This window comes from Borostomias antarcticus (genome assembly GCF_949987555.1).
Source record: "Borostomias antarcticus genome assembly, chromosome: 15".
Classification (NCBI taxonomy): Eukaryota; Metazoa; Chordata; class Actinopteri; order Stomiiformes; family Stomiidae; genus Borostomias; species Borostomias antarcticus.
In genome coordinates, this window is record NC_140248.1 from 11,644,424 (window position 1) to 11,654,693 (window position 10,270).

General features: G+C 46.1%; 1 protein-coding gene across 5 annotated transcripts in view; it reads left to right on the forward strand.

Moving 5' to 3' along the window:
* Positions 1-383: 383 nt before the first annotated feature.
* Positions 384-10,270, forward strand: part of dpysl3 (dihydropyrimidinase like 3) — a gene marked incomplete at both ends in the record, with an annotated part of 32,543 nt that continues 22,656 nt past the window's right edge. For 3 of the 5 annotated variants that reach the window (XM_084449499.1, XM_084449500.1, XM_084449501.1), the window contains one exon: positions 5,408-5,501. In XM_084449499.1, coding sequence (XP_084305625.1) covers positions 5,463-5,501 — 39 coding nt within the window. Of the gene's footprint in view, positions 738-5,407; positions 5,502-10,270 lie in introns of those variants that run through there. The other 2 variants (XM_084449497.1, XM_084449498.1) reach the window with 2 other exon arrangements.

Sequence of the window (10,270 nt, forward strand, 5' to 3'; positions counted from 1 at the left end):
GAGACACTTGCAAAGTCATCAGATGATTTCCTTAAATTATAGAAAATAATCTCAGAAAGTTGGCAAAGCGGCACAGGTTGTTTCACTCGCCATTTTTGCGTGTTTGTCAACCATGTATCTACTAAAGGTGCGCGTGCGCTTAAGCTCCCTAAAACTTCCTCATGACATGATCTAGTCTATTCTGTTGGTGACAATAGGACTATAGCTGCAGGGTGGAAAAAACATCTCCTGCTAGTGCTATCATCACTTTCGTTGTCATGGGACCTATGGGCAGCGCTGCCACCCCTGGTTTGGAAACTCTACTGCTACTGTCTCTCTCTTGAGCCTCAGAGCAGAGCAGCGACTGTACTTCCCCCTCTCTCCTTCACTTCAACAGCACCGCGATGGCCGAGCGCAAACAGAACTGGGACAGAGAAGAGGATGACTTGCCTGTCTACCTCGCCCGTCCGGGGACAGCCGACCAGGTGCCGCGGCAAAAATATGATGGCGTGTTTAGCAACGTCGAAGGCGCGTACTTAAGTAAAACCATAGATTTTGATGCTCTCAGCGTCGGTCAGCGGGGCTCGCGAACCCAGAGGACCGCCAAACGGGACACACCGCAGGAAAGGAGTCCTGCAAGTGACAAGAGCTCTCCCTGCGCAGAAAGTGTCCCTAGACATGACACCAAACAGCCCGGCATTGAGATAAGAACAACTGGTGGAAAATATGTCCTACAGAACCTAAGTGGTGATGAAACGGTAAGCGTTCGTGCATGCAGAGCTGTCGGTGTCACTAAAGGTAATTAAACCTGATATTTTCAACTTCGAAAATATCCAGTGTTGACAATCACAGAAACCATTACATATTTTATTCATATGTCATGCATGGTGGGTAATCGCAATATGAGTTTCATGGATTGTTCATCCCCATATCGAGTCTCTTTCATATTTAAAGAGGGGTTAGGTTTATGCCAACTGCAGTGTAAGCGCATGCATGAATTATGTGAGAGTCAAAGTTGGACCCGTGTGTCCTTTTGTCACCCAAACTCTTTGCAAAAAATCTAATTGAAGACAGAGTAAATTGAAAAAAGCCACACATATATAGGACGATATTTACATTTTTAAACAGTGGACTTCCTATAAAGTTTCTATTTCTGCAACCAATAAATACATTTGGATTTCAGGGATAGCCTACCTATGCTGGGGCCGGGACTGTTGCCAGACTGAAGCTTTGATGCAGGCTGGATACATATGTGATTGTATTTGATTTGATTGGTCTTTATTTATTTCATTTATTTAACCTTTATTTAACCAGGCAAAATCATTAAGAAGAAATTCTTATTTACAGTGATGGCCTGGGCCTCCTGTACATCAAAAGTCATTCATCATGTTGAGTTACTGTTTCTGGTGATGCAACAGGGATCACATGATCAGATTCACACAGCGCCTGACAAAGTCCTTCTGATGTGACATTACACCTTGGTTATTCATTCTAAAATGTTTATACTGTTCAGTCATCCCCACTCTAAAAGTAAACTAACCTAAACACAATAATAACACATTTTTATTATTCCAAAGTCTTCAAAATGGCGTATTTCAGTTCTTGCAGTACATGGTACGTGTTGTGCCTAGCTTCTAGCTCTGCTGTCACAGGACACCTCCTGCTACAGTGTGTTCTTTGTACCAGGGAGAGATCTGATCATTGGGTGATGGAGTATTGTATGAATCCAGCCTTTGTCCATATTCTCTTGTTATAACTATCACATATGGGGGACATACGCTGAGGCAAGTATATGGTTACATTACTTCTCCTACCCTTTAAGAACAGTCTGAGACTTGTGGTTGTTTGACACATACTGTACAGTACATTACAGTACAGCTGCTTCTGAACAGGACATTTTTGCAATGATCTCATTTGAGCTTGGGGCAAAAAAAAGTGATGACTCACAGTCTCCCCGCCCTGCCACGCCATAGACTGACACTTACTGGCTCGGAGCATAGGGAGTCCATTAGACAGATAGCTGTACAACACTACACACACACGCGCACACACACGCGCACACACACACACACACACACACACACTTGCACGCACACACACACACAAAGAGTTTAAGTTTAGAATAAATATACAGATCAAGCAACAGAACTACGGTTGCTGTATGTAATATTAATATAACAGAATAAAATAGAATATAGAATAGAGAGGTATTGTCCAACAGAAGATTATACATACACCCTTCAACCTCACATCAGGCCTAGAATCAGCATACACAACAAACAAACAACTTCCCAGCAGTGATGTCATACACAACAAACGAACAACTTCCCAGCGGTGACCTGGTCCTCTCTGTCTCTGCAGATTGCCTCCAGATTATGTGTAATTATTCATACAGGCCATCGCCTGGCAGTGTGGCGAGCCAGGCGCTTGACGCCAGTCTGCAGGCAGGGATCTGATGTGGCCGGTGGGGCTCCCCGTGTGGGCAGACATGGCATTGCATATGCTTCAGCTGGGGTGGGGGGGGGGTGACTTAGCAGAACACTGAGGGAGAGTGCTGTCGGGTTGTTCCAGTCAGGGAGGTGAGGGGACATCAGATTGACAACACAGACAGCGGCAGACATGCTGACCTTATCTAACTTTACTTTGAGAGAGACAGCCACTGGCTCTTTGGCATCCTCTCATGTCAGCAATCATGTGGAATATCTGCTAGAGCAGCTAGTGTAGAGCTCTCGCCCTGGCGCATGGGCGTACGGTATCCTTCCGTCAGTGCTTTGTAGAAACATGTACAGTGCTAGAAATGGTGCTCAGAGAACACAGGCCTCCACCCCTGAATGCATTTCGTGGCTCTGTGCGCAGCAAAATTGAAGGACCCGGCAGGGAGCAGTGCGGTGCACTCCGGGGCTCTCCCCCCACACACCCCAGTCCAAACCCTGCGTCTCTAGCGCCCCCACACAGGGAGTTCTGTTTTCATTCGTGGATCCAGCCCGTGATTCGGATCTGCTCCAAAATGGAATGGGTTCAAAGGTGGCCCGTGATAAACTCATTCACTGAGTTTCATAAAAATTGCTTTGGTAGTTTTTGTGTTATCATGGTCCAAAAAATGAATTGGAGTGAATGGGCAGTCCGGCTGCGTTTGGGCGGCTCATGGAACCGGTCCGTGTTTTGGATCTGCTCCAAATTTAAGAGCTTGTAAGTTGGCCCATGATAACACCCCTCCACCGAATTTCATGAAAATCAGTCAGGTAGTTTTTTTGCTTAATCCTGCTAACAAACACACACACACACATACGCACACACACGCACGCCACCGAAAACATTACCTCTAAGGTAATGACTAAACAGTTGTGGTGAAATGCAGATTCATGTTAGCAGGGCATGAGCATCTTCTAGAGTCCAAAAAATTCCAATTTTTGCATCGTTTGAATTCAGCTTATTTAAGCACTGGGTCCTCCTGTAACACAGGTCATTTATTGCCCCAGTAAAAGCACAGTGCCAGTAGGCTTGGAGTTGGGTCTCAGCCTGACTGTGGGTCCTGTAGCCTACCTCTCCACACGCAGGGCTGTGAGGAGGGATGATGGAGAGAGGCCGTGCTCCAGGTCCAGGTCTCTTTGTCCTCTCTCCGTCAGGGTGGTGGCCCAGCCCAGCTCCCCTTCTCTCCACACACACACACACACACACACACACACACACACACACACACACACACACACATACACATCCTCCCAGTAACCCTTGGATTCCGGTTTTGTGTGTGTGTGTGTGGAACTCATTGTTGCGGATGGAAACATACAGTAGCATACACTCTAGAATTACTACATTATACTGTTTGAATATACAGTATGACGTACAGTACTCGCTGTCATTATTCATATTTCGAGCCTGTTAATGTCCATCTTACACTGTGTGCAGAGAGAACAGCATACTGTAGCTGATACGTTCTAGCCTGGCTCCAGCCCATCGTATGCCCACTTTCATTTTCGAAATGTGATTCAGGGTCTGGTGCTGCACTGGTCCAGAGTGATTTCTCGATTGGAATGCCAACCAGGCCAATCAGCATCCTTTGAATGGTACACAGAAGCATGTCTGCAGCACTCTGTTAATACAGTCACTACCGCCCTGTTCTCCTTGTTTTAATTGTTCCACACAGTTTTTTGCTGTCCTGAAGAACTAGGAGCGTGCACACACACATGTACACGCGCACACACAAAGGCACACGCACACACGCGCGTGCACACACACACACACACACACACACACACACACACACACAAACAGCCGTCTGATTTCCTGTCACAGAAAGTCATTATTGGTGCATTAGTAGAGGGGTATACCGGAGGGGTGGGGGGGGGGTCTACTTAGGACCCAGACAATGGGGACAGGCAGGCAGTGTGTGTGTGTGTGTGTGTGTGTGTGTGTGTGTGTGTGCGTGTGTGTGTGTGTCAGGAGTGTGGTCTGGTTGTGGAGTGGGGGGCTGGCTCATTGTGGTCGACAGCTGCTACTCACCACTAAGCCCCTCCTCTTTGTTCATAAAAACACACACCAGCTAGTCAATATAATTACCTATAGGCCTAGACATAGATGAACACTCTCTCTCACTCACTCACACACACACTGTATTTCATATTTTGTCAGCTGTCAGCATACTTTCATGTGGAGGGATCTTAAAGGATTAAAGGGATTAATTTTACTGCTATTTGAAATAAAAAATCCCAGGCTACTGTTCCACTACCAGACATCATGCCCTGGGTATTTGAAATCATTGAGGATCCACACTGTGAAAACACATAATAAAAACCCTGTTTAATAGTTTATTGTGGGTAGAATCTTCCCTTTACAGCGAGGCTGTAGCCACACCCACACCCCTCTCAGCCCAGAGGGAATCCAGTAGCCTACATGGCATGCGCACAGTCCTCCTCTGCCTATTGGCTCCCTAAGCACCGCACCTGCTCTGGTGATCAATTCATCCGTGTATTAACTCTTGCAGTGATGCTCGAGGGGAAGCTGTATGAGCCTGAAGACAGCATGGAGCACATCCTGTTGAACACGGGGGCCTGCTGTTCCAATCTGCACAGGATCGCTGTCAAATAAGCTTCAAGTTGAACTGAACCGTCCAATGTCTATTAATCGGGTCGGTTTATTGGGTCACTCTCCATCAGAATAAACCTGCATAGGCTACTGTTCTCTGCATGTTGGCTAACGCAGCTGCCCAAGGCCTGCTGCTCCAGCTATTGAGCGCCCTCCTGTGGAATGCCTTGAGAACTGCAGTCACATCAGTGAGCCCGTAGAGGGAGGAGCCGGGCGGATAAGCGGCTTGACTCAGCCTAGACGCTCCAGCTCGATGCGAAGCACTTTGCCACTGCGCTGCACAGAGGGAGACGACCATTCCCTCATTTACCCATCCAGGCAGTAGACACCGCAGCATCCAAGGGGGATATTTTGAAGCTTTGTTCAAAGGTGGAATCAGTCATCGACCAATTATAATTATGTCTTATCAAGGCAAAAAGAATATTCCAAAAATCACAGTGAGTAAAAAAATTGACTGGCTGTTAAAACTTGCATTGGTGTCGTAAATCAATGCAGGGTTAGGGTTGTCTGCTCTTTTTATGTAACCTCTATTCATTGCCATGGTATGATATTACAAATTCGTGGGTGCGCACTTGCAGGCATTTCCTTCAGTTTTGTACATTTTGTGCGTTTTGGGAGTATAGCCGGTGTAAGATAAAATACACTAGTGCGGTGTAAGATGGCATGATTGGCTGCCATAGTGACAGCCGGGGAGACAGAACAAGGCGTTTTCTTAAAGGTATCTTGCATCCTCTTTGTTGAGGGGTGGTGTTGAGGGCCAACCGTGCGCACTACGACTACATGTGCCAGCGCCGGCTCATGTGCTTTAATGACTGATTTAATTGTATGCTATAGGCTACTATTACTTTTCCAGTGTAATGTTTGCTTTCAACTTTGTATCTCAGATATAGGCTCATTGACAACATAAAGTTGAATAAAGGTGCTTACTGTACAGAACATTATCCTATACCCACAGCTAGAATTAGGCTATTATATTCTTGCAGGGCACATATGAAGAAAAATAGACCGATATTATGAAAGCAATTAATAGATCTAGGGGCTGTAGTCTAAGTAGGCAAAAAAAAATCTACAATGATTGTATTATTCTTCAAATATGGTTTCATTTTAACATTGCAATCATTCAATCAGTAAAATAAAGTAAAATCTGTTTGCTCAGCTGTGCATGTGGACTGGTGCAGTGGGGGGAGAGAGAGGGAGAGGAATCTCCCACGCCCATTTATGATCTCTTGCGATAACCCGCCCGTTAAATAGGGCATTCGGTCTATTCTGCATCACTAACGCAGCCAGTCGGTGTAATACTAGCTCGTCCGTCTGTGCCTTAAGGGTTTGAGGTTGACGTCGGGGCGGTGTGTGGATGTGGCTGGATAGATGGTGCCGCAGAGTGGGAGCGTGTTTGAAATGGCTGCGGGTTCATTGTTGCGGCTCGGGGCTCAGGGTGTTGGTCTGTTCCAAGGGAGAGAAGCCCTTTGTCTCGTCTGATATTGGGCTTCGGAGGGATGGGGGGGGGCTTGTTAATGGCCTGCAGGGGTCCTGTGATTCGCACAGCATCACTGTCGTGAATAATCAAAGAGGAGAGGATGTTCCACGAACCGTTGGAGTTTGTGAAGCCTATCGTTTTTTATACCGTTACTTTATTTAATGGGCGGCCTACACTGCAATAGCACCTGCTGATCCTGCCTCTTCCCAACCCACGGGAACGTTGCTGTTCTCCTGCATGTGACCGTATGCTTTAACATAAGAACTAATTTGAACCCCAGTAGGATAACAGTGATAGATTTGGCAAAAGCTTTTTATTCTTCACAGTATAGTCTACCATCATTTAGGGCCGCCCGCATTTGAGCTGACATACCGAGATATAGAAATCATTCATTAATGCTTTAGACTACTGTGAGCTTTGTGTCTCCCCTCTGCGTGTGGCTGCTATATTCCAGCTGTTTCCTCGCGTCTGGAAGGCAGCAGAGAAGCCATGTCAGAATGATGTCTAGGTGTGGTTGTCTTTTTCCATCATCTCACACTGGCCCAGTGTTGTACAGCGTGCATGTCATCAATAATCCCCTCCAGCTGGAAGCCGCATATGTGGGCATGGGCTGACAGCAGCTCTACCCAGAAACAGAAACCTTTTCTCCACCAATACGGTACCACAAAACAGGCCCCGCCATCCGCACGCCGGCTGCAAAGTGGGCCTGACTGCAAGCTAAACATCCCGCTGTGTGGCCACCCAGCCATTGCCAAGCCCCTCTCCATGGCGACTGGCGTAGAGATGTCAGAACCAAACCGCCCTGGGTAGCGATGGGGGAGCGGAGGCCAAATCACAGCCAGACGGGAACATTGGCCGCCATGGAGACCGCGCCTCATGCAGTCTATCTCGAGATCAAGATGCCCGCGACGGTGGCGTCCTCTGAAACCCGTCAGCCAGTCGACTTATTTAGATAAGTCCTATTGTTTTGACTTTTACAGAGAGAGAGAGGGGAGGGGGAAAAAATCCTATGCACTTTTGAGCTTAGAGTAAATATTTTTGGTTGCTAGGCAACAGGGCTGAGGCAGAGGCAGCGACTGGCTCTAAGGCGCGATGACTTCCCTCTTCCACTGGTCTCTCTCCCCTGCCTGGCCCGGTCCGCTCGTATCACCTCACTCTCACTGCTAATGGACTCCCCTGCCATGTCCTCCTGGCCCTGCATGTTTGTCTGTTGTAGGTTCCCTGGGAGCAACAAACCACAGCGCTGTTCCCAGGCTAGTAGCCCTGCGGAAGGTTCTCCGAGGACCGTCCAGTCGCAGGCCGGTGTTCCAACTACCCGGTGTCCTCGCTCAGACTTTGCCGTGCACGAGCCTGGTGGGGGAAAAAAAACCTGAGCGATATTTCAGAATAATGTTAAAGCCTGTCGTCTATTTGTGGTCTATTTCTGATTTGTTCCGTCTGACATAACAGCGAGAGGAGCCAGTTCCCTCCTGAAGGCAGCGCCCTAGTCAGACGCCCCTGTGTTCTGAAGGCTACAGCACGCTACGTAGCAGATAACATGACAGATATATCTGTTTCATTACAGAGAGCGTCTGCTTTAATACCTGCCTTCCCTGTTGGCCTGCAGAGTGCAGACAGACTTTTGGTCCAACTGTGGGAATGAATCTGTATGGGAATGTGGAATTCCATTTGATTTTATTCACTGTGAAATTGGGGCCCAAAAACCTTCAGGCCTTTGTGACCTCATTGTGTTTTATTATGGGCAATATCTCCACATATGAATCCCTCGTGTCTCTCTACTTTGCGTGAGATTAAACTAACAAATCCTGTGATATGCGACAACACCCCCCCCCCCCATCACCATGACCCTAACAGCATGCCTACTGTACATCACACGCTACATGTGAATGACATCACACACTACAGTACAGCCCTATATGTCATTGCTGTGTAATAGTGTACCTTTTGGTTAGGCTTGTGGTTATGTCTTTGAAAACATGACCTGTCACTATGAATTGCCAGCAGTAATAAGATTGTGGTGAGACTATTGTAGTGTAATTCTGTATGGTATCAAGAGACTACTGGAGATACACACAGGCCTCTTTCTGTGCCAGATAACTGGGTGCAGTCCTGTTTGATTGACAGGAGAGGTCATGGCTCATGACCTGACTATGTGTTCAGGGTGCAGAGCACTGATGTTGTCCAAAGTGGACTATGTGCATTTAATGAACACAAGACACACATCCCAGTTTATTGCAGACTGAAATGTGAAAATGTGAGGAGACAAGTTGGATAGAAGCATATTCGATAGAACAGCTGTATTGGAGCTGCTGTTTGACTTTTAGGTGACGGTGCATAGATCAGAATACAGCTCCCAGTGTTAGTCCCAATGTTGGATCTCTGTGACCCTTTCACATGTAGTGACCAGGGGATATGGGTTGAGTTGTTTTGCAGCTCTACATTACTGATAGAATTGATATGGCACTGGTTCCATCCTTACCTCTAAGCTGTATACCCTGATGGCTCTCCCTTAGTCTCTCACCAGTAGTGGTGTTTTCACCATTATGGGGTGTCTGAACCGTGATAAGTATTTGTGATCGCAACTGGAGGTTTGGTCCTGATGTAGGGCAAAGTCATTTTTCAAATTATGTGCCATGCGTTAAAATCTGAGTTGAAGAAAATGTGCTTCTGTGAATGTTGGTACACCTGAAATCACTAAGCAGAGAAAAGGGCTTCAAAGATTCAAAGCTGTTCACACTTCTCACAGGATATGGACCATGATGACAAAATAACTATTTACTAATCCTAAAACTGTTTGTTATATTTAGTGGGTTCTTCGCAACTTAAATTTTCGTAATATGAAAAAAAAAGCAAACAGGAAAAAAATAAAAATAAAAAATATATATATATATTGCCTCTAGCGCATTTTGAGGACTGCCTACATCAGGACCAAACCGGTCCCATTTTACCGTACTGCCAGAAGCCGTCTGCTAATCCTCTATAGCAGTGCACAGTCACACCTCGAACAGTGGGGACACAGCCATGAGAAAACCACGCTAACAGCTGGATACTTCAAGAAAATTAAAGGGACGCTCAGCCAAAACCAGCAGGCCTGTGTAATGTGTTGCATGTAACAAGAATTCAAACACATAGAGCACTATATCATTCTGCTCTGTACTGTATGTGCTGAATGTAACACAAGGAATTTATAAGGGAATTTATAACCAAAACCACTGATTTTATTTGTCTTTCATTCTCCTCATGCTTCCAATGGGCGACCGGAATTCCCCACATTTATGAATCAGGCGTTTGTTTTTTTCACGGAACCCATGGGAAACACTGGAGGCAAGGCTAATTAAACTGTGGTCATATCTTTGTTTAGATAGCGTATCCCGACACGTTAGCACAAGAACACTGCACTCTATCATTTCCTGTCCCATGGATCTGCAGAAACGCCAACAGTCACGAAAAAACAGATGAAAAGGATTCAAATGACTGCCAGAAAGTATTTGGCTTTCATTATTTATATTTATATTTATATATTTAGAAAGCAATTTATTCAACTGTATTAACCAACTTAGATGGCAGTTAGCCTAGTCATTGAAATCCGATCTGTGAGTGTTGGACAGGGACAGGCCACAGTCTCCAATTAAAAGCTACACAGTATGATCACTCTATGTTCAACACATGAGTTATGATGATGACCGAGAAGTAATAAAGAAAGAAATATCACCGTCAAACAACTTTGTG